The 25090-nt window shown below is 37.7% G+C and overlaps 3 protein-coding genes across 7 annotated transcripts; 1 reads left to right on the top strand and 2 right to left on the bottom strand.

The window, feature by feature from the left end:
* Positions 1–5787: 5787 nt before the first annotated feature.
* cbx5 (chromobox homolog 5 (HP1 alpha homolog, Drosophila)) lies at positions 5788–12941 on the bottom strand. 2 transcript variants are annotated; one of them, XM_051095974.1, is made up of 6 exons: positions 12786–12941; positions 11030–11103; positions 10522–10723; positions 10018–10243; positions 9297–9397; positions 5788–7033 (listed from the first exon to the last, which is right to left on the bottom strand). In XM_051095974.1, the coding sequence occupies exons 3-6, from the start codon at positions 10659–10661 to the stop codon at positions 6892–6894; spliced, it is 609 nt and encodes a 202-aa protein (XP_050951931.1). In that variant the 5' UTR covers positions 10662–10723; positions 11030–11103; positions 12786–12941; the 3' UTR covers positions 5788–6891. The 2 variants fall into 2 exon arrangements, with proteins under 2 accessions (XP_050951931.1, XP_050951930.1); XM_051095973.1 differs by having other exon boundaries at positions 11034–11103.
* Positions 12942–13333: 392 nt separating this feature from the next.
* Positions 13334–17595, top strand: hnrnpa1b (heterogeneous nuclear ribonucleoprotein A1b). Of its 4 annotated transcripts, none has more exons than XR_007825484.1 (12): positions 13359–13465; positions 13966–14085; positions 14677–14823; positions 14909–15119; positions 15203–15295; positions 15405–15527; positions 15614–15685; positions 15775–15951; positions 16044–16187; positions 16267–16338; positions 17370–17443; positions 17519–17595. XR_007825484.1 is itself a non-coding variant. In XM_051095972.1 (11 exons), exons 1-10 carry the CDS (start codon positions 13454–13456, stop codon positions 16326–16328), a joined length of 1161 nt encoding a protein of 386 aa, XP_050951929.1. In that variant the 5' UTR covers positions 13334–13453; the 3' UTR covers positions 16329–16338; positions 16513–17595. The 4 variants fall into 4 exon arrangements, 2 of the variants coding, with proteins under 2 accessions (XP_050951929.1, XP_050951928.1); XR_007825483.1 differs by having other exon boundaries at positions 16513–17443; XM_051095972.1 differs by having other exon boundaries at positions 13334–13465; positions 16513–17595.
* On the bottom strand, positions 17349–24165 carry nfe2 (nuclear factor, erythroid 2). The gene is made up of 4 exons (XM_051095970.1): positions 23976–24165; positions 22129–22207; positions 20589–20726; positions 17349–20077 (listed from the first exon to the last, which is right to left on the bottom strand). Exons 2-4 carry the CDS (start codon positions 22174–22176, stop codon positions 18836–18838), a joined length of 1428 nt encoding a protein of 475 aa, XP_050951927.1. The 5' UTR covers positions 22177–22207; positions 23976–24165; the 3' UTR covers positions 17349–18835.
* Positions 24166–25090: the final 925 nt, after the last annotated feature.

Here is a 25090-nt window from a genome sequence, read left to right as displayed (position 1 = left end):
ACAAATTATAGCTAAATATAGAAAATATAAATACAAAAATAGAAAATATCTATTTAAATACATTAAAATAGAAAATAATTACATATTGTAAAAATAGAAAACAGCTGTTTAAAATCGTAGCATTTACAAGGTAAATATATTATATTAATGTATAAAATATCATCTTATAGCTAAACAAATGCATATTAACTATATTACATTTTGAAATTATATTAATTTGATTTGATATGATAAAACACAATATAAAAGTTATTTTAATTTGTAATAAAACTTCACTATATAAATATATAATTTAATTAATAATAGTAATTAAATTTTAATACATTTAAATATATATGATTATTAATAATATATAAATATAAATAATAATATATAATATAAAATATATATAAACATAACTGAAAAAATGCCAACTATATTAATTTAATTATTTAAAATATATATATTAAATATATATTAAATAAAAAAACATATATATATATAATAAATGCAATTTATAACATTAAACACTGGTCTCAAGCCGATCAAAGCCAAATGCTCCACAAATCTTAATGAAAGTGTTAAAATGAATATTTATGATTTAGATGCCCAGATTTTTATAATTAGAATGTCCTTAAGGGAGGTAATATTTCAACAGCGCAACTCGTCGTGCTGTAAATAGTACATACAAAGTAATGTAATGATTTGCTCAAAGCTAATTTAAAAAAGCCCATGAATCAGTTCATAGAGCAATCCACACTGACATTTACTCTGCGCTCATTCAGCTCCCTGCCTCCAAAAGCTCCAGCACCAGAATGGGCCGTTCATAGAGAGCTGTGCTATTAAACGCAGGCTCTAATAGGCTTTCTCGCCACGCTGTATCTTCTTCCTCCCGCCGAGCATCTCCGGATAGCAAAGCTCGCGCTGTCTGCGTCGTCCCCTGCCCCACCCTATCTCAGCTTTTACCTCCGGCCTGTTAAAAATGATATCAGCTCGTGGAGGGCGAGCATTAGCATTTGCATTTTATTGGAGGCATGGAGATTTAGAGCAGTGGATACATCAGCTCTGAGCAGACAGAATTAGTTAACAATGCATTATCTGCCTTTTATGGCGGCCATAATTCTCTCACTCCCCCGGCTAGGGGAAGAGATGGGGGTGGAGGAGGACTGGACGTAACGCCAGACTGCTCGCTCCGCGGTGGGGGCTGCTGGGAGAGGCTGGGCTTTGTTTCTCGGTGCTTTGCTGCGCATTAAACGCAAAGAGCGTCGCTGCGGCATTACGGCTCGCCGTTCCAACAACAGCCCAATAGAGGGCCGATAAGCGTCTCGAAAGGTCACGGCTAACGACGTGACCTTGCGTTCTTAATGACGCCCCACATAATGTTACACTAAAATTCAGCAGAATCGTGGTGTAATTGCGCTTGCGTGTGCATTTAGGCTTTTTAGCTTCGGAAAGGGATTCGAAAAAGCATCGCATATCATACTTATGAGGCCTACAGGACGCTGATCGCTGATCCGAAGGCAGCGACGGCGCTCGAGTGCACTTTGTGTGTGCGTTTTGCCGGTTTGGACGCTGGCGCAGTGTGGATCGAACACACTGCTGCAGTCTTCCCCTCCCAAACTCCAGCCCTCGACCACAGCTGTTCAGTGGTCCCCTTGACAGCCATCTATTAGAGCTTATGCGCAGCAAAAACCCCATCGGACCACATGCATCCCAGAAATCATGCACACAGACTCTATTCGCCGCTTGCTGACTTTTTTTGCTTCAGCAAACATATTCAAAGCATGCACTCTTTGCTTATTGGTAAAAGCGTCACTCAGGAAAGGCAAACCCCAGGGTTCTGCTCGTAGTTCAACATTGTGGCTTTCACTATGGGAATTATTACTTTAAAGGAAAAGTTTGTCCCAAAAGGTCAAATTCTGTGATCATTTACTCACCCTTATGTCATTCCAAACCTCTATGACTTTCTTCAGTGAAAAAAAGAAAGATATTTTAAAGAAACATTTTTGGTCCCCCTGAGAATTTTTCACAAAAAAAAAAATCTTAAAAGAACTCTTTTCTTAGTGTGAAGAACCTCCTAATAATCTAAGAACCTTTTGTGTGTTGAAAAGGATCCATGCCAATAAATAATGTAAAACCACCATTTTTGGTTCCTCAGAGAATTTTTCAGCAAAAAAATCTTAAAAGAACCACTTTTTCTAAGTGTGACGAACCTCCTAATAATCTAAAGAACCTTTTGTGGATAGAAAAGGATCCACTGATGGTTCTTCATGCCAAAAAAGTATGTAGAACCACCATTTTTGGTCCCCCTGAGAAGTTTTCACCACAAAAAAAAATCTTAAAAGAACCTCTTTTTCTTTGTGTGGAGAACCTCCTAATGTTTTAAAGAAACTTTGTGGATTGGAAAGGATTCATGGATGGTTCTTTGGTTCCCCAGATACTTTTTCAGTTAAGAATTCTTAAAAGAACCATTTTTTCTTGGTGTTAAGAACATTCTAATATTCTAAAAATATTAGAAGGTTCTACGGTTGGTTCATCATGCCATGAAATAATGCAGAACCACCATTTTTGGTTCCCCAGAGAATTTTTCAGCAAAAAAAAACTCTTAAAAGAACCACTTTTTCTTAGTGTGAAGAACCTCCTAATAATCTAAAGAAACTTTTGTGCGTTGAAAATGATCCATGGATGGTTCTTTATGCTAAAAAAATATATTTGAGTAGAACCATTTTTGGTTCCCCAGAGAATTTAGCAGCAAAAAATTCTCAAAAGAACCACATTTTCTTAGTGTGAAGAACATTCTAATAATCTAAAGAAACTTTTGAGGATAGGAAAGGATCCATGGGTGGTTCTTCATGACAGTAAATAATGTAAAACCACCTTTTTTGGTTCCTCAGAGAATTTTTCAGCAAAAAAATATTTTTCTTAGTGTGGAGAACCTCCTGTTTTAAAGAAACTTTGTTGATTTGAAAGGATCCATGGATGGTTCTTTGGTTCCCCAGAGAATTTTTCAGTGAAGAATTCTTAAAAGAACCACTTTTAGAATGATCCATGGATGGATCAATTTTTAGTTCCCCAACGATCTTTTTAGTGATCAGTTCTTAAACTAACCATTTTTTTTCTTAGCGTGAAGAACATTTTTCTACTTTAATGCTCATAAAAATAACGGTTCTTAATTGGTTCCATGAAGAACTTTTAGTATCTACGGAAGCTTTCCATTGGACAAAAGGTTCTTTAGAGTGGAAAAAGTTTCTTTGGAATAATAAAATGTTCTAAAACATTTAAAAAATTCTTAAAATCTTAAAAGAACCACTTTGTTGTGCGAAGAACCTAATAATCTAAAAAACCTTTTGTGGATTTGGAAGGATCCATGGATGGTTCTTCATTCCAATAAAAAATTTAGAACCATTTTTGGTTCCCCAAAGCATTTTTCTGTTAAGAATATTTAAACAACACACACTTTTTCTTGTGTGAATCTGTATTGTGAATCTGTAGTTTTAAGATGGTTCTTCATGCCAATAAAGAACCTTTTGTTTTAATGTCGAATTTTTAGAGAATTTTTCAAGGGAACAATTCTTGAAAGAAACACTTTTTCTTAGTGTGAAGAACCTCATGAACATATGAATAATCTAAAGAACTGTGCATGGAAATGTTTACTTCCACTTTTACTTTCACTTGTGTTTAATGGACATTCAAATGGAACCTTCAATTACAGAAATCTGTAGTTTCAAGAGAACCACCATTTTGGTTCCTTTTAGTGATCACTTCTTAAAATAATCATGTTTTCTTAGCATGAAGAACATTTTAATAATCTGAAGAAACCACTTTAAAGAACCTTTCGTGCAATGGAAAGGTTCCATTTTCTTAAAAATAAGAGTTCTTTATTGGTCCAGTGAAGAACCTTCAACATCTATGGAAGCTTTCAACGGGACAAAAGGTTCTTTAGAATGGAAAAATATTATTTTTAACAATAAAATGTTCCACACTAAGAAAATAACGGTTCTTTTAAGAACTGTTTACTGAAAGGTTCTTCACGGAACCAAAAATCGTTCTTCTATTTAGAACCTTTATTTCTAAGCTTATATTGATGTTAAAGGTTCTTCATGAATCATCAGTGCCAATAAAGAACCTTTATTTTAAGGTTTGATTATAGAATTTTTTTTTCGTTGCACACAAAATGTATTCACCTATCATAACATTACAGCTGAACCACTGATGTCACATGGACTATTTTATCAATGTCCTCCCTATCCTTCTGGGCCTTGAACGTGGTAGTAAAGTTGCTGTCTATGCAGGGTCAGAAAACTCTCTTACAGGTTTGGAAGGACATGATGGTGAGTAATTAATGACAGAATAGTCATTTTTTACTGAACTAACCCTTCAACACACTAATCCTAATTCATTTCAACAGTCATTTTTATCCTATTTTCAAATGTTACTACTCATATTCTATACTCCGTCTCTCCTGATCTCACATTCCCCGAGTCCTGGTGGAGCAGAGCGAGTGTGACAGCTCTCCAGCGTTCCATAAAGCATAAATGCAGCCTCTCAGCTATCTGCTGAGACTTCTGCTCCCCCGGGGCTGAAAATTTACTAGTGACCTCTGCATTCCATTTCAGAGCTGAACCGCTTCCCCCTTTTTCCCCTTTGGAAAATTCCACTGCCACTGAGGTAGTCGAGAAAACGGTATTACAGGGAGGGGTTATGGCTCAGACGCCACCTCTCCTCAACTCTGGACTGTGTGGAGCTGAGGCCATGAAGGAGCTACAAGCCACACTCACCAACAGTCCAAACGTCTCAGAAATACGATACAAAAGGAAAAGAGTGAACTGGAAATCTATATAATGAGGCTAAACGAATCTGCAGGGCTAGGGTTTTGTCGTCATCTGCAAAATATGACTGCGATATTGAATATCTGTGAAATTGAGCATGAGTGAACTGTGGAAAAAAAATGTATGGCATTCATACAAATATTCTGCATGGGGAAGTTGCATGAAACTGAGTAAAATTGGCATTAAACTACATCAAGACAAAGTCAAAATAGAGAAATACGTTGATATATTAGCTGTTAAATATCAGCGAATATAATGCATTTGTAGGCCAAATATTTTACTTTTAATTAGGATGAAAAGTACAAGTAAGCCCAAGAATCCTTGTTTTTCAGTGCATTACTTCAGAATCCGTTTTTTTATATTGCTCCATTATGACATCTGCTGGTACACATCAGAACTGCTTTTCAGGTCAAACTGAATACTGCAACTAGACTAAATGGGAAGATGCATAACTCATCTGTTAACATGAATAGTTTTAAATGGAGTTTTTCCACAACATTGTATAGAGCAAAACGTCATAATCTCAGCACTACAATGAAATTTATTTAGTTTGACTTGAGTCCAAAAACCAGGGTTTAGGGTTTCCAGAAATGTTAGTGTTGAAAACTATATTTACTACAATATGGTACAGGACATTAAAAAAGGCTATGCATGTAACATAGCTATTGTTGCACATTTTAAAAACAAATGCTAGAGTCATGTATAAATGATCATGGAAGCGATGGTCCTTTCGGAATATAACAAAAAAAACATACCAAAAATGAAAAAGAGAAAAAAAAATAAAATAAATCATCAACCCTGTTTAAAAACCTTCCTCCACATAAACAACTCAAGCTAAACCTCTCTCGCTGTTCTACTGCCATCAGTGGACTGCATCCATGCATTTAAAAATAAAACAAGCTCTTTTCCTGGTGTAAATCATCTCAAAGGAGTAGCTCTTGTTTAGTGGCACACAAAAAAGCACTACAGAGCACAAAACTCTAGTATAGGCATGTAACCTTGATAAACACCATTTTATTGAGTCAACTCTAGGTTAAAAAAGTAATAAGAACCCGACATATGCTTAAACTACCACGTGAATAAGAACAGCTCTGAGTTCATGAGGTCAAACAGGGAATGTGTTCACCAAATCAGCCACAAGAGGGAGCATATCAGTTAAACTTATGGAGCGAAATGAATGTCATGGAAAAAGTGTGTAGAAACAGATCAAAATGTCCCGTTACACACTCGCATGATGAAGATTGTCTGCCCTCCTGCAAGCAACAGTGATAAGTTCAAAGGTAAGAGTGGTTAAAAAGGGCCAATCTGAAAGTAGAAGACTTTTACAAAGACATTAGAGGGAGAAGGGGAAAAAAAATGGATGTCGATGTTCTACTTTTAATGTGGGGAAATCAATTATAAGGTATAGTTCCTTTACGCGGCTTTACTGACAATCAGAAACCAAACCTAAAATCACAGGATTCTGGCCCACATGGGTCATTATTACAGTTAAAAATTGCAATACAGCAAAATTAATTCTACCTGATTGGGAAAAAAACAAAAACAAAAGCAGAAATCAGTAGATAGTGACATCAGCTTTCGAAATAAAACCAATGCCATCATGTCTTCATCCAGCGTTCTAGATGTTAAACGCAAACGCAGTGGATATTTTCAGTTATGTCCAGCAACACTATGAAATCAACTGTGTGAATAAAAGTTAAAAGTTTGACATGTACGGGTTTTCATCATTTCACATCTACACTAGCACACAACACATCATAAGAACATAGTTGTAGGGGCACAAATACACAAATTATGACAAAATAGAAGGAAGATCAGAGAGAGTAAGAGAAAAGAGATCACATTCCACCGCTCTGCTGCAGCCGCCGTTCTCCATGGCCTTTCTGGTTTGTCTGGTGAGAAATGCTTTTTCATGAAGGGTGGACGGAGGTTTGTCAAGGTGGGCAGTAACCTCCATTACTCGCTGGCCGTTTTTTTTCTTCTTCTAAATGGTCCGTTAAAAGTTGGCTATGAGAGTGTCACTGGTGTGACGAAGGGCACAAGGTTTGGAGGACTCAGCGTCTTTCCTCCTCCCTCTGCCCTTTTAAACCGCCGTGGCACTCTTTTCCTTCTTGTCGCCATCTTCGTGCCAGGTCAGACGCTCCTCGTAGAAGGCAATGACGATCTGTGGGCACTTGTGATTGGCTTCCTTTGCAAGCACAAGGTCTGCCTCATCAGAGTCCTTCCTGCGGTGGGATAACAGCAACAAAGAAGAGACTTTGCATTAAGTGGACATATACACAATGTTGTACATCAGCATTAGATCCAGTTCTAACGGAAACTGCGTGACATTAAAAACATTCAAATGTACTTCATTTGTTAGTTAAAGCTTCTTAAAGCTTAAACAGATTTAAACATATCTAGATGTACAAGACCTCATGATTGGCTAACCTCCAGATACTACAGCAGTTCAAACTACTAAAACAGAAGGCACTGATATTGTTTATATTTGCATAGTGTATGGTCATAAAAATCAGGGTTTCAAAATCAGATTTAATATTTTAACACCTTTTAGGACCTGCACAAATAAAATTAACCTTAAAAAATACATTAAATATAATATTTTTGTTTGATATTGACAGCTGTTTGGTGATTTGGTGATTTTGGTTCCTGAAATCCACCCTTCTGCTGTGATCAGAGTAATCCAGATTTTTTGGATCAAATGTATCCCAATCTTACTAAATATGGGATTTTGTGATCTAATCCACATTTTCTTGTGCACAACCCATTTTCAAGATTTTATCCAATCCAATGGCCAGATTACTTTTGAACAACTGGCCCCGAAGACATTTTTTTTTTTATTTATACATACGTATTGAAATTTTATGAAAATCTGTACACTAATGTATCAATGCATAGAGAAAAAATAAAATTTTGCTTATATAATAATGTAAACAGCCAGAATTCATCAACAGTTTAGGTGTCGGCTTAGCATAAATGTGTGGTATTCATTGACTGCAAACCGCTCTGAAACTGCCAGCCTGTAGAGCAGCCTTGAATTTTTACTCTGAATATGCAATTAATCAGTAGTTTTGTTATAGCACATACAGCCTTACGTTTGATCCAACTGAATTTAAAACATTAGTTCATTTTCAAAATAAAAATTTCCTGAGAATTTAGTCACCTGTTTGTCATCCAAGACGTTCATGTCTTTCTTTCTTCAGTCGAAAAAAAATGAAGGTTAAGGAAAACATTCCACGATTTTTTTCCATATAATGGACTTCAATGGTGGCCAACGGGTTGAAGGTCCAAACTGCATTTTCAGTGCAGCTTCAAAGGGATCCCAGCCAAGAAATAAGGGTCTTACCTAGTAAAATATTTTCTTAAAAACATTCAAATGTATATACTTTTTAACCACAAATGCTTGTCTTACACTAGCTCAACCTCACGCATTACGTAATCGCACAAGCATGATGTAGGAGGAAATACTGACCCAGTGTTTACAAAGCGAATGTGCAATGAAGGTCAAACACCTTTTACAAAAGAAAAGTAAAACAATGATGTTAGGCGATTTTGAAGTTGAAGGGGAAAGTTTTTTGCCCTATCCTTCCTTTTTGAACTGTCGTACACACAAATGACTTAATGTTTTGCTAGAAAAGGCCCTTATTCCTCATCTGGGATTGTGTAGAGCCATTTGAAGCTGCACTGAAACTGCAATTTGGACCTTCAACCCATTGGCCACCACTGAAGACCACTATATGGAGAAAAATCCTAGAATTTTTTTCCTTTAAAACTTTCATTTCCTTTCAACTGAAGAAAGAAAGGAACATGAATATTTCGGATGACATGGGGGTGAGTAAATTATCAGGAAATTTTTATTCTGGAAGTGAACGAACCCTTTAAGACTTTTTAAGCTTAATATTACAGCTTTATATTAGAAAAAATATAACCGCATTTCCCGGTCACATATATAGATTTTTTTCGTTTCGTTTTCACACAAAATGATACATGTTTTAGAAATACAGGAACTGTAAAACAGGCAAATATAATTAAATGCAGAGTGGAGACTACAATGAAGAGTTTCAAATGTACAGGTGCAAATAGGTGTAGGACGGTGACAAAAGAATAACAGTTGTTCAGTCTCACACAAGGCAGAAGTGTGAATGTGAGCAAAGTTGAGACAAAGAAACTAAAATGGGGGCACTTTGTATCATTTCAGACATAATGCCAGGTGTAAATTTGGCCATTGACACCATTGTCCTAACACCCATCTGGGGTGATTCAATCACAGTTGAAAACACTTCCAAGACACTTCCCTGTTGACTCCTGGTATCAACATGGATCTCATTTGACCACTTGGGATTCAAATTAAATTTCGACATCAAACGCTTATTGTTGTTACCTAGAATATGATCAAATTTGTGGCTTTGGATCCACCGTGTTTTTTAAGCTCTAAGGACAGTGTCCTTACAATAAATTGCCCACAATGTAAAGAGCTGTTGTACTCACCACTTCATAAGGAACATAAGGTCTCCACAGGAGTCTGTTGCTCCAATAATCTTCTCAGGCTCCAGGCCTCGCTCAAACCCTCTTGCTACAAGGATCTCATCCTAGAAAGAACAGACGACAATCAAAAATCGTGACATAAATAGATGTTTTATTTTAACAACATACACTGTCCAACATAATGACACTTAAAGGAATAGTTCACTCAAAAATTAACATTTGTTGAAAAGCATTACATCACTTGGTCAACCAATGGACCCTCTGCAGTGAAGTCCAAACAGCTAATAAAAACATTACAATAATACACAAGACTCCAGTCATTTACCATCTTGTGAAGTGAAAAGCTGTGTTTGTCATACACCAATCTATCTTAAAGGCGTTTCATTGTAAACTCTTGCTTCTGTCCAAAATACAAGTTCATTATGAAAAATAATTCTGACGGCACCCAATCACTGCAGAGAAACCATTGGTGAGCAAGTGATCCTCTCCCAAAATCTCTCTCTCAATGAAAAGACAAACTCATCTGCATCTTGGATGTTCAGAGGGTGATAACATTTTTAGTAAATTTTCTTTTTTTTCCTTTTAAGCAACCAAAACATATTTTAAGAGCATTTCAACCCTCTGAATGTTCTTGTGATATCAGGATGGATACTGCATGTTAATTACATGCAAATGAAGCTTACGCAGGGGCTCTTAAACCTTTTTTTTTTTTTTAAGCTTTTACCTCCTTTTTCTTTTTGGGTTTGCTGCTGCTCCCGTTCTCTTCCTCTGAGTTTTTCCTCTTGCTGGTGCTGCTGCTACTGTCTTTGGGACGGGCCGAAGAAGCGCCTGTGCTGGAGGGCTTGCTGGTGGGTGTGCTTCCACTGCTTCCCTTTTTATAGGTCTTCATGAATTCAGAGATAAGCTCTGGGCAGTCCAGGTTCTTCTCTGGTTCCCATGTGTTGTGTTTGCTGCAAAACAATGCATGATGCATGCATGACAAATTAAAGCCACTGGATTTCCTCATATCATAGGTCTGCCTTCAGGAAGTCTGAATACTATGACAAAACTCTGAGTGTTCTTTAAACTAGTTTACCTTAAATCCACCTTACATTGTCAACTTCATCTCAATGTCATGCATTCTAAGACTTTTTTTATGTGGTAACACACCCAGATCTTTTTTAAATGAAACGGTCTACACTACTACTTAGACACTATTAGTTTATTATTAAGGACAATGAAGGCTTACTCTGTAAAGCCTTTCCACTTCAGGAAATATTCCACACGGCCCTTCACAACTCTCCTGTCCAAGACCTTCTCCACTACGTACTCTTCCTCATCTGAGGAAGCAGCCTCATCATCTTCACGGTTCTGGTTCTTCTTTCCCATGGCTGATTCTGAATGTATTTTGACCTGTGTGACTCCCTGGTCTGGGGAGGAAAGCGTTTCCACTTTTAAAAAAGAAAAAAAAAAATAGATATTTTTATTAACGTTATAAATAGGGCTGGGTGATTAGAGCCTATTTATCACATAAAAAAACAAAACAAAAACAAAAGCTAATCCATTTCAATTTTCGATTATAATATTGTAAATATAAACAAAGATCTGATCTTGCAGGGTAAAGTTACTCTTACCATGATAACAACAAATGCTGAACAGTATGAGCAAAATCTGTTAAGTTAAGGTTAAACCTGTGTTACCTTAACTGCAATAACCAATAAAAGCAACAAAAGCCAATAATTATTTTTGGCGCTTACCTACTATATTCTATTGGTGGGTGTGATCTCTTAAAGTGCAGGGATGATTCTTGATTACTGCATTCAGAGCTCCCCTAAACAAATACAATTAATTTAAACATTATAAATATATCAAATATGTATATCAAATAAGCATGCATAAGGTGAAACATATCAACTGCAAAAGCAATTATATTGTGAAATATTTTTGCTATTTAAAATAACTGCTTTCTATTTGAATATACTTTAAAATGTAATTTATTCTTATGATCAAAGCTAAATTTTCAGCATCACTACTCCAGTCTTCAGTGTCACATAATCCTTCAGAAATAATTCTAATTTGCTGATCGATCAAATATATATATTTCCCCAGGATTCTTTGGTGAATAGAAAAATTCAAAGATCAGCATGTATCTGAAATAAAAAGCTTTTGTAACACTATACCATTTTTTTTAGAAAGAAATTATAGAAATTAATACTTTTATTTAGCAAGAATGCTTAAAATGAACCAAAAATAAGACATTCATAATGTTACAAAAGATTTCTATTTCAGATAAAGGCTGTTCTACTTATCTACTTTAGCTGTTTAGCTGTCAACATCATAATAATAATAAATGTTGTTTGAGCAGCTAATCAGAATATTAGAATAATTATTTAAGGATCATGTGACTGGAGTAATGATGCTAAAAATTCAGCTTTGAAATCACAGGAATAAATTACATTTTAAAATATTTTTATTTTTAAAATTTAATTTATTTTTAATAGCAAAAATATTTTCATTTTTTATATTTGTTGAATCAAACGAAATGCAGGCTTGGTGAGCTGAAAAGATTTCTTAAAAAAAAAAAAAACATTTTTGACTGGTAGTGTATATGCAAAATAAATTTCAAAAGATGTTTTCTTGTTTGTGCACAGTATACACAGTTATCAAAGCTAAAGGAACAACATGCAGTCTGAATACATTACATTAAAATCCAGCAGTTATATTGAATGCAGTTCCTATATTCATTTACCAAAACACATATTTAATCAACCTTGCACGAGAAATGCGATAAACTAGCCATGTGTTCTTATCTTAACGTCATGAAGGATCTTAGTGAGCAAGGCCAAACAATGTGAAATCACTGAACAGCACTGCACGACTCTCACGCTTTCATACTTTCACATTTCATGCTATTTGCCATCTATTTTCCAATGCATTCATTTCACAATACAAAACATAAATAACATCGTTAACGCATTTAAATGCAATGCTAACTGCACTGCTAACATTAGCTTCAGAAGCCCCATTGATTGCTCCTGTTTGCCTCGCTAGAAGCTCATTCTGAAATAGCAACAGAACAAAAATAGAATAAAGCGATATGTTTGAAAGATACCGTTTATTTCACGAGCTTGCGTTATAAACAACCGCAACACCAGAAACGCAACTAGCCAATGGCTGCAAAAACAATAAACAAGGCTCACCGATACCCAGGCGCACATGATAGCAGGCTAATTTAGCTTCATTAGCATACACACTCTACTTCTTTCTTCGCTTCTCTGCGTTTAACCGCTGCAAGCAAAGCATTCGAAGCATTTTCGCATTTATTTGAATATTATCGTCGTGAGCGCTAACACGGCGAGCTTTTGCTTAGCAACAGCGCGGGCCGAGCTGAACAGATTTCACCTGATCCTATCACGTTAAAGCGTAACATTGACGGATTCAATTATTTCCAGTGCAAGGGTAATCTACAATGACACATTCTAAGATTAATATGGATGATAACTGTGTACTTACTGAGATATTTTTCGATGTTTTCTTATTCGTGTTGGATAATGAGGCTGAGGCGGCGGCGGCTTTTTCCCTGCACACAGGAGTTTGCTGCCTGTCGCGTATGCATCCGTCCAGTGGCGCGTCCAGCCAATCAGCGTGCGCCCGAGCGAGCCGCTCTCGCGCCAAAAACAGCCTCACAATGGGATGCGCACGCGTCCCACGGCTGCTAAAACCACAGGCTTTGCCTAATGTGTGATATTTTTCAAATCTATATTCAACCACACAGTTTTAGAAAAATACATATTTTCGATAAGACGCGTTAGCGCCTTTGAATAAGTGTGGTGAAAGTGATATGGAAGCTGTATGAGTAAAATTACAACTTGAAAATTATTAATCCCCTCCTATCTTCTAATACATATTTTTATAGTGGTATTAAACAAAAAACATTGTTTTTCTAGATACAGGAGAAAGAATTGTAAGCACTAACCTCTGTTACAGGGATTGACTTAAGTGTCAGCCAATCAGGTGTCCTCAAAACGCAAAACAAAAGCGTTAGCGGGAAGCGTTATCCAATCATCGTCTGCAGTGGGAGGGGACTGTGTTTTACTCAAGCTATTTATGGTATCTCCCCAGTTCTTAGTGTGTCTCACCGACAAGCGTGTGGCGCAGCACGGACAGAAATAGTCGGTAGGATGTCCAAAGAGGTAGGTTGGCTTTAGTAACATGTTGATTTGTTTTGTACAAGCTGTTTTAAGCAATGTAGTTTTAGTTTTCTAAACGTTTTCCATTTTAACTTGTGCATCACCTTATTCGCGGCTCTTTGTTAATGCAAATAGCGTGTTCGGCCGCCATTTTAATTCTTGTGCTTTGCACACATAGGCCGCGTGTTTGCACTGAAGGTCGTGTTGTCTAAATTCACAGTTCTTTTGTTTTAATTACTCGCTCGTCACTTCTATAGTGACTTGCATCGATTTATAATCTTTATTGTTTCACCGAAACAAATGTACTGTGTATAAATAGAATGTATTGTCCGGCACCAACATGGCGGAGGTGTTCGCTCACCTCCCCCCAAATAGCGTCTGTTGTTCAGGATTCATGGCGCTTAGCGCTTGAATAACTAGCTGGTTGAATAACCGCTGCAGAGTAACGTTAATGTACACGATGCACTCGGTTTCGGTGTTAAATTATTATGGGTTGTTTTCAGGGCCAACCACGTGAGCCTGAGCAGCTGCGGAAGCTCTTCATTGGAGGGCTTAGCTTTGAAACCACGGACGATAGTTTGCGGGCACATTTTGAACAATGGGGCACCTTAACGGATTGTGTGGTAAGTTTCTTCTTTCTTGCTTACCAGTAGCTATGTATTATCTATATTGTAGAAACCTGTACTGAGTATTTTGATTTAAAAGGGATAGTCTACCCAAAAATGAAAGTTAGTTGCCTTCATTTTGTCCTTGTAAGACCTTTGTTCATCTTAGTAACACAAACTTGAGTGCTTTTATTTTTGATCATCTGAGAGCTTTTTTACTTCTAATAGATGGCAAGGGTCCTTCCACATTCAAGGCCCAGAAATGTACCAAGAATGTTGGTAAAGTAGTCAGTGGTGTACGTTATCTGTAGTTTTATAATGCTATGAGAATCTTTTGTGTGCAAAAGAAACACTGACTTCATGCAACAATCCCCCCCCATTATCATGTCCTCCTTACCTTTCTGGGCCTTGAATGTGGTAGTTGCGTGGCTGTCTGTTTGGGGTCAGAAAGCTCTTGGGTTTGATTAAAATATTTTAACTTGTTCAGTTTGTGTTTGGAATGACATGAAGGTGAGTAATTGAGTTCATTTTTGGGTGAACTATCCCTTTAAGGGTTTGATGGGGAACGCAATGGCATTAACCCTTGCGCTTGGTTATTTGCTGCTTTAGGTAATGAAAGATCCAAACACCAAACGCTCCAGGGGCTTTGGGTTTGTCACTTATTCCAACGTGACTGAAGTCGATGCCGCTATGGATGCACGTCCTCACAAGGTCGACGGTAGGCTCGTGGAGCCCAAGCGAGCTGTGTCTCGAGAGGTGAGGTTTAACACCCTAGGTCTTTGTCATGCAAAAACTCCTCTAAAGGTGTGTATGAATGCAAATGCCTAATTGTCTTTTTCAGGACTCCAACAAGCCATTTGCTCACACAACTGTGAAGAAGATCTTTGTGGGTGGCATTAAGGATGACACAGAGGAGAACCATCTTCGTGACTACTTCAAACAGTTTGGCAAAATCGAGGCCATTGAAATCATGGTTGACCATAAGACCGGAAACAAAAGAGGCTTTGCCTTTGTTACATTTGACGACCACGACTCCGTTGATCGTATCGTCAGTAAGTACTTGGATTTTAAAGTGACATTTTTAGTGTGGGTTTTGATTTGTGTAAATATTAACCCCAATATATTTTCCCCTTAGTTCAAAAATACCACACTGTGAATGGGCACAACTGTGAAGTCAGAAAAGCTCTGTCTAAACAAGAGATGCAGAACACTGGCATGAACATGAGAGGTAAGTTGTTCAAGGGTTTCTTTTTTTCCTGTTTTAATGTACTTGGGTGTATTACATTTTCAGTTTTAAAAGTGCTTGTGGATTTAAGAAAAGCACTATTAATTTATAGGCCGTGGTGGTGGAGGAGGCGGTGGAAACTTCAACAGATACGGCAACAATGGCGGCTACAACAGTGACTTTGGCGGAGGCGGTGGTGGTGGCGGCGGCAACCGCGATGGCTATTTTGGAAGAGGTATGTGCTTAAGTGACGCTGAAGTGTTTTGACTGGTCAATTTAAGTGTTTGTATTGAATTCAAGCAATTTTTCTATCCTTTTCAGGAGGCAGAGGTGGTGGAGGTGGCGGCGGTTATGGAGGTGACTGCTACAACAACGGATTTGGTGGCGGAGATGGTATGCATTTTTTTTTTTTTCTTCTAGTGCAATTTGGTAAAGTGTTCTGATGGTTAATGTTAACCAAGGTATTCCTTTGCTTTCTCCAGGTGGTTATGGTGGTGGTCCTGGCAACTATGGTGGAAACCGTGGATATGGCGGTGGTGGCGGAGGAGGAGGGCATGGTTATGGCAACCAGGGAGGTGGTGGTGGTTATGGTGGCGGCAACAGCGGTGGTGGCGGCTATAATGACAATTACAACAATGGCAATGGCAACTTTGGAGGTGGTGAGTAGATGCTAGTTTGAATTTTCAACTTGTGTACAAATAACTTGAATTGTTAGCTGTAACAAAGTGTATGGTTTTTAACATGTGAATAGGCAACTTTGGAGGAGGTGGTGGCAGTGGAGGTGGTAACTACAGTGACTTTGGCAACTATAACAACCAGCAGTCCAACTACGGTCCCATGAAAGGGAACTTTGGAGGTGGTGGCGGCGGAGGAAGAAACAGTGGCCCATATGGTGGTAAGTTTTTCATAATGGCTTTTTACAGTTTCTTTTTTACATCTCAAACAACTTTAATCCTAAGTGACCTCTGTTTTAGGTGGCTATGGCGGTGGATCTGGTGGCGGATACGGTGGCGGCTCTGGTGGTAGACGGTTTTAAGCTCAAAAAGGTTGGTTTCGAGTTCTTTTGTTTACTTTAAACAGACTTTCAGATGGCTAGTTTACAGGTTAACTCCCAATACGTTGGTCTTTGCTTTACTATAACCTTGCTGTACATCTGGTGTAGAAACAACGAACCTCAGGTAGTGTGCAGCTTAACAATTGTTGTTCATATTGTTCAACAGGACTGAGTGCTTTAGGAGAGGAGAGCAAGAGAAGTGACAGGGCAGATGCAGGTTTACATCCCTAGATCTGCTCAGCCAAACAGGTGTGGCAGGCTTACAGCTGCCACCAGAAGAAGTGTACAGTAGCGCTATCATGTGTGGGACATCATGAAATTGTCATCATGCAGACTTATTTTATATTGTCTATGGAAAAAGCATTCCAATGAGGTTTTATGTAGACTTACTTTCAGTCTTTATGGTTTTGATTTTTATGTAACCAACCAAGGTGAAATAAAACATCCTTTTTGTTTTTTTAAAAATTGTGCGTTTTAGTCATTTTTCTTTGGGGTTTTAGAGTAGTACACTTTAACTTAACTGGAGCGTCTGAGCCTTTTTAGTAGAACCTAAACTCAACTGTCAAGTGGCTCTTAAAAACAAGGTAAATGTAACTCAAACTGGTTCAAAAAGTATAGGCTGTTTAATGCAAATGCCTAGAGTAGTGTGGCCGCATATCAGTCTAGCCATGGGAGCAGGCTGAGAAAGGAGTAGCAAGATCGTCGCCCTGTGAAGAAGCAGAGAGCAGGGAGTACAGGGCGCCACTCAAAGACTAGCAGGCAGCGCTTTTATAACTCCTGTAGGTAAGAACAGACTTCTCCACTACCGCTGGTAACTGTAAAACAATTTTATTAGCAGAAGCTGTACAGTTAATGTGAACTTCCCATTCAGTGTTGTGTATGTTACAGGGGAAGTAACTGCAGTCAGCATAGTTTGGTGCACAAGATTTTGTAGACATTTAAACCCTTTTTAATGCATGCCCACTTGTGGTTTTTCAATGTTCTGTATTTAACTTGCTGACCTTGTTACTCTTGCTTTTTCAGGATCTGATGAGTGAAATTCATCACTTGAAATGAAAAGGCATTTGTCTGTCTATAAACGGGTGAAATGATAAAAGGTACTTGCTCTTGTAATGCAATACTTTTTATCTGGTTTATAATATCCCAAGTCTCAAACTTGTTCTCTTTTCCAGGACCAAGATGCAGCTGAAGAGATTTTATTTTTATTACCTGTTTTTACCTTTTTTACAATAAACTTTTAATGCTACAACTCGTGTGATCTGTCTTGTCAAACCTGTTTACTGAAAGCATGTGTTTGAACATAATACTGATTCTAGGTTTTAGACCAATGTTTTAATGTACAAATGTCTTTAGCAATAAGAGAATTGCAGCATGGGCTATTAACAAGTGTTTTCTTAATCTCAGCTCTTTGCAATTTTGTAGTTTGATTTCTTTAGCTAAAATTACTGTTGAAATTAAGAAGTTATTTTAAATCTTTGTTCATGACAAATGATTTAAAGCAGGAGTGCCCAAACTCGGTCCTGGAGAGCCAGTGTCCTGCAGAGTTTAGTGCCAACCCAAATTACACACCTGAACCAGTTAATCAAGCTCCTACCATAGCCAAAAGAAGGCAAGCCTGCAACCTTTAACCAAAAAAAAAGTAACCGCTAATGCTAACACTTCCAGTTTGGGAAAGGAGACCAGAGGCTGTTTTCTTTGAATTGATGTCAGTGGAGGAGATGCATCACTATGCTGAATAAACGGCTTTTAAGACTAAATGGCTTATTTAATGAATCAACAGTCTACTGGCTAATCTTCAACATGTTTTACACTGAACCAGAGGTTCTCAAGTCTGCCCTGTGAGATCCATTTTTTTTCCTGCAGAATTTAGTTCCAACCTTGATCAAACTCACCTGCCTGTAAAACCTTTTAGTCATTCTAAAGACCTTGATGAACTTGTTCAGGAGTGTTTGATTAGGGTTGTAGCTGGACTCTGCAGGAAAATGGATCTTGTGGGCCGGAGTTGACGACCACCTGCACTAAATACTTTAGGATTGAACGCTGAAAAAAATTCAGTTTTATAGAAAAAATCACAGACTACTTGCAACAGGTGGGATTCAGTTTACGGCACTTCTCATTCATTCCTATGGTATCTGTAAATGCAGATAGGGTGTTGCACAACTTTGACCTAAATTCAGTGATGTCAAGGCTGTAATGTGATTGGTTATCAAGCCACATGTGATCCAATTTGACCATTACACTTTCTCCAGTACTAAATAATACAGACCCTCTTATCTCCCAACAGTAAGACAATCTCTGCTCTTACTAGGCATACTAGAAACTTCTCGGCAGGTGTGTTGAGGTAAACTCTGCAGGACACCGGCCCTCCAGGACCGAGTTTGGGCACCCCTGATTTAAAGTAATTGAAATTCATTGGTCACAAAATGTAGGAACCTCATGAATTTAGTTGTCCATCAGTGGGTGACTTACACCTTTAGAAAAACACAAGTTCATTCACCCTCCAGTGCAGTATTCCGTGGCACCAAGTAAATGTTGCCATCGTTAGTTTGTTGTAGTGAATACTCATCAACTGAATAAGGGTGTCCCTCCTCATCACGTAGCTGTGAAAACACTTGGGTGTAAAGATCTGAGAGCCGACATTTGATAATGGCTAGGTTTTGTTGAAAGTCCAGTCTCTCTCTGGATAAATGTTCTCTTTGGGCTCTAAGCTGTCCCAACTCGTTTTCTAAATGCACAATATTCTCCAACTTACGTTTGCGGCAGTTCTGAGCAGCCACTTTGTTCTTCCCTCGTCTGCGAATGTCCCGCACAAGTGCCAGCTGAGCATCGCTCAGTGTAAATTGGGTCAAGAGCTCATTGAAGTCATCCACTGGTAAGTTCACAATCTTGTCCAGTGAGAACGGGATTTTGAGAGCAAGGGCTCTCCTCTCATCTCTGCTTAGGGGTACGGGAACGCTGCTTGACTTTGGCTTTGGGTATGTAGACTGATATGAGCCCAGTCTTGTTAAACCTGAGCTGTTTAGTTGTAGATCATGCAGGGCTGTGGGTAAAACCGGTTGCTTCATTGATGCAATTGGTTGGTAAGTCTGCTGGTTCATAGGTTGCATGTTTGCAGTTGTGGAAAAAGAAGTTCCAGGGTACGAACTGTAGGACTGCTGGTAGTCAAGGGGCCCGAGCAAACTCGGACGCATGCGACATTGCTCTCCAATGCTTTCGCCTTCGGCGTAGCCCACTGCACCATCTGCAGGCAAGTACGAAGGTACTCCATGCACCGCGTTCTCAGGAGATGCAAGCGGTGGGCTTGAACCAAGCGACAAACCAGAATCTGACTCGAGGTCATCCACGCAAACCTGTTTGAGTTGTCCTGTGCCGTGAAGGTTGATAACCCCGTCTTTCGCAATCCCATGACTGCGTGTCGTCATGTTCATGTGCTCCAAAAGACTCATGAGCGGTGGATGAAGAGCTTGCGTGTTCGCAAGCATTCTGGAGGAACCGTGGCCACCGGGGACAGGCAGGCCGTAGTGCATATCCATGTGTGGGTTCAAACGCTGATAGGGTGGCATCATTTCAGGGTATGCATTTTCATAAACACCAGCAGGATGGGCATCGCAAGTGGCTGGAATGGGTTCTGGCTGCGGCTGAGTCATCGCGAACCCCCCTTGAGAAACCATGGGCTCCATGGACAGGTATGGAATAGCTTCAAAGGGATTCTCATTGGGTACCTCAAACTCCTGTGACAAAAATAATGTTTTAATAACAAGAACTTCAGGTTTCACTCAAACTTGACCTTGGAGGTGATTCAATTCAATCTCTTTTATATTAAAACAGTAGTAAAGTTGATTTGTGCTGCAGAGGAGGGTTGTATTCAGGCAGGAGGACCAGCCCACCTGGGTGAATGTGCCACCCGTAGCTTATGCAGGTCTTACTTAGGAGCGCTCAGGTTTCATGTCGAAACAGATGGTCATTGTGCTATGCAGGGGGCTGTCGGCAATATACAGCACTCACCCTCTTTCTCTGTCTGCCTTTATCCTCGCATCACTCAATTGGCCCATTGTTGCAGATCGTAGCTCAATGTGTGTGTTTACACAGAATTCAGCATTGAAAAATGTTATAAGGCCACCATTTCATTAAGACTCTACAACGATTGGCTATGTACTACAGATAAATAATCAGATGTTTTCTTGAGTTTTAACATTGTGCATGTTAAAGAGGAAATTGGGTGGGGTGTTCCAGTGTACCAACCTGAAGTTCTGTGATGGCCATCAGTTCCTGCCAGGCCAAGTCCATCTCCAAATGCTGGGGGGAACGATGTGTCCGGAATCCAGTGACATTGGTGGACATTGACACCTCCCCATGCAGTCTTCCAGGGTTTGCTAGTCCCTAGAAATTAATACAGTGTATGAAATGTTCATTATTTTTGTCATTTCAGTGTCTTTAAATATGTATGAAAATATACAATGTATTTATTAAAAATCCTTGGAATAAGATAAATTTACACCGCATCAGACTGGTTTTCAAACAGTGTGTGTGTGTGTATACAATTATATAATTATATATTATAATATAATTTTGTATAATTTTTTTGACTTGTTTTCAACCAGTGTGCATATATATGCATTGTACACCTGCATTTTGTCATTTTTATATATTATTTATATAGTTTCATGTTTAATTTTATTTATAAAATGAATTACAATTTTTTCTTTTTTTATTTACAAATAATTTTGTAAGTGTTATGAGTAGTTAGTAAAAATCTGCTAGTGCGGTAAGACAAAATATATCTTTAAAATAAATATTAAATATGCATTCTCACAAGTTTTATTTTAAAATATTTTTCTTTACTGAAAAACAAGTCAAGAAGGGGCTCATTTTTTCATTTTTGTGGTGTACAGATTATATCACGTTCATTCATTCAGAAAAAAATGTTTTTAATATGCATTATACACCTACATTTTTAATATATATATATTACTTATATATTTTCATTTTATATGCTTTTTTAAATGTTATGAGTATACAGTAAAAATCTGCTAGTGTAGTAAGACAAAATATACAGTCAAACCAAAATTTATTCAGACACTTTCAACATTTCTCATTATCACAGTTTATTTGCTACAGTTTAGAAAAAAAGAGTTAAACTGTGTCAGAACAAATTCATCTTGATGTCAGATAACTTTGATAGAAAGGTATGTAATGGATTACAAAAATTCAGACAACTGTTAGTATGACAATGTTTACACAACAATCAATACTTCGTTGACCAATTACCAAGCAATGCTTAATTTTGTTCAGTCTGTGGTGTAAAAAGGTCACATTAGCAATCAAAAAAAAAACATATAAGCAAAACATGGTCAGGTCAAAGTGTCTGAATAATTTTTGGTCCCAAATTCTTATCAGTTTTACTGATAGTCCATTGTATGAAGATTTTTTGGGTATAATATGTCATAAATGTTACATAAATGAACTATAGTGTCCTACACCCAATAGTAAAAAAAAATATCAAAAATTATATCTGGTGTCTGAATAATTTTTGATTTGACTGTATCTGTAAAATAAAAATTAAATATGCATTCTTGCATTCTATGCATGTTTTATTTTTAAATATTTTTCTTCACTGAAAAACAAGTCAAGAAAGGGCAAATTCAGCAACAAGTAATTTTTTCCGGTGCACTGATAAATTTTACGGTATCTATTCATTCAGGAAAATATGGTTTTATTTTTCATACCTTTTATGGCTGTTAAAACATGAATTATAATATTTATAATATTTATAGATACTGACCTCACAGCTGATCCTCAGGGGATGTACACTGTTAATTGCTGAACACATTCAGGACAAACCCCTGATGCAGTGAATCAGTCTAAAATATTAAAAGAAACAGTAACTTTTTGTACTTTGTCAGACACGAATGTCAAGTCAAATGCACTTGTAGAATTAAAAATAAAAAGACAAACAGGACAAACAAGACAAACGGATAAAATATAGGACAGTTGTGACCACATGCCAACAATCTTAGGACCAAATTTAGTCTGACTTCACCACATTTTCATCTACATGCCCGTAAACGGAGTATGATGTCAGTCTGAAACTTTAAAAAACTGACGTTTAACCTTAAGAATATATCTGAAACCGTTTTACATTTCCCTTCCCATGTGCTCCAAATGTCATATAGTGTCACTGGACATGAAGTTTCGTTGGGCTGGATTTGTCCTATCAGCTGGCTTTGCGAACAGTAATGTCAACCCTTGATAAGACAATCTTTTGGGAGCCAGCCTGTTCTCCAGTAAACGAAGGCAGGGGCCTAACCACAGACATCACAATGTCAGGAAGACTTTCTCAGCACACTCCCTCATGTCGAAAATAAATGAATTAGTCTATGTTGATGCTTAATATGAATTAGCAGTCATTCTGGTTACCCCATTATGACTGTGTAAAACAAATTAATCTTGTGCCTCATCTGTTCGCTTTTATTGCTGCAATATTAGAGCTGTTTTATACACAACAACCATTTTAAACTTTAATGTTGGGTTCCTGTTAAATTATACATATATTTTTGGTGCGGTAAAAACTGTGCAGCTATATTTAACAATAACTTTGCATTTAAATGTCATCATTCTGCTACTATTTAGAGGTTTAGTGATAAGAAAAGCTACTGCTTTATTTCTAATTAAAATGAACAATTTTACAAAAGTAAACTAAATATAATTTAAAAGCTGTCTTTAGCGAATTGTAAAAATACATACGCACTGCCTGAAATGTCATGTACAAGTTTGACATGACGTGCCAGCAATATGCTGTTTAACATCTACTGGTTTGGCATTTCACGTGTGGTGAAGTATTTAACAAAACACATCTTTCCTTTTGTCATATTGAGGGTAAAAAACATATATCCTGCCTTTACCGCGGTGTCTAGCTTATTTCCTTTGACTAGTTTCTGAAATTCTGAGGGGACAGGGCTGTGGGACCGGCCTCCTAAGTTTCAACATCAGCTGTGGTACTAACCACTGTACCAGCGTACACGAGCCAACAGCAAGCAACAAAACAAAAATTAAACTATATTTAACTTTATTTAATACATTTGTCTCTCTCTTATATTAAACATTAGACCATGCATTGCAATATTTGTGATAATCAAAAAGTGACTGCAGTGGGTAGCATCTAATAAAAAATAAAGAAAAGTTTAGACCAAACAAAAGTTTTAAAATTATTTTTCGAAAATTCATGTTGTTTTTTAAATTTTAAATATTTTTTAAAAATTAAACTTTTTTCAAATCTCAATTAAATGATCACATTATATACCCTTAATAATTAAAGAAAAAAAATATATAGTAAAACAGAATTTATTTAAAATCTAATACAACTTTAACACTTTAATCAAGTTTATAATTGTCAACTTCTATATTGAGCTTCTAAAGCAAAAAAATGTTTACACACTCGTGCCCTTAGTTTTTAAAGAGTTTTATGACTAGAATTATGACTCAAAAATCGAATGACTAGAATTACGACTCTAAAAGTGTCATTTAGAATCTTTCAGATTTAATAGTGAACTAAAATTGTACAATATCTACCATGTTTACTGAAGAAGCTTCACAACAAGCCCTCAAAGAAGATGAAATGTCAAACTGTACCTTATTAGCATGTCCTCAAGCACTAAGCTCAGATGAAAAAGTCTTCACAATGTCATATTCACAAAATCCTGAGAGCAGTAGTCACTGACCCCTGTGTTGAACTGGAGAGTGAAAGAGTTTGCTGCATGCTCTTAGTTTTGAACTACAAGTGTGCATGCGCTCAACCTGTCTTTCTCTCTCATTCACCCGTTCTCCCACTCACCCTGCTTTTGGCTGTCACTCACAGAGATGGGATGGGTCTATGGGCGATGCAAGCAGGTTTCCTGTAAAGCACCCACACTTTTTGCCCTCCCAAATGCAACACTTGCACTTTAATATGTTTATATTTCCCACAAAAAACTAGCGAAATGGGTAAGCCACGAATTTATATATATATATATACATATATAAAGCTCAAGCTCGCATCTGATATTGTGGACTTCCCAGACCAAATATAGACAATGGACAAGTGATTCACATCCACAACTTTGGTGTGTACATGTCCTAAAATCTATCACTAAAAAAAATCACACTTCCTTAAGGACTAAGTTTCATGGCATGCAGTGTGTTCATATAAAGGAAAGCCACCATGAGGGATGTGGTTTGAAGGCAGACGCTACGAGCAGGCGCACCTGGAGTTAAATCTGGGATTGCTTTGCGGAGGAGGGGCTGTTTTCTGACTTTAGTAGGGATGGAATGTACACCTTCAACAGGTAAGAAAGGCCACATTGTTCCTGTATCTGCCGCTCAACCACAGACAGCGAGCGAAAGCTGGGGGCAGGGGGGACGGGAGGGTGGAAGTGCGTGTCTTACATTGCAAGTGACCATTCGAGGCTTTGCTAAAGTCCCTCCGTAGTCAAACACACACGGGACAATCAGCATGATTGTTCGGGTACAATTGTCAGGTGAGGTGAAAGGGTGTGTTTTCCGTGTTCATTTGAAGTGCTTAATTTTATTTGACCGATGCCTTATCGCGTTACACCCACCCTCAATAATACAGCACTTAAAGTGCGCTCAGGTGCACGATGGTCCACAATCATTAGAATACATCTTAAAAAAGGTTCCAAAAGGGGGTTTTTACACAGAAGCTATAGAAGAACCACTTTTGGTTCCCCAAAGAACCCTACAGAGAACAG

The sequence above is a fragment of the Labeo rohita genome, chromosome 23, assembly GCF_022985175.1.
Source record: "Labeo rohita strain BAU-BD-2019 chromosome 23, IGBB_LRoh.1.0, whole genome shotgun sequence".
NCBI classification, from domain to species: Eukaryota; Metazoa; Chordata; class Actinopteri; order Cypriniformes; family Cyprinidae; genus Labeo; species Labeo rohita.
This window is presented reverse-complemented; position numbering and strand designations above follow the sequence as displayed.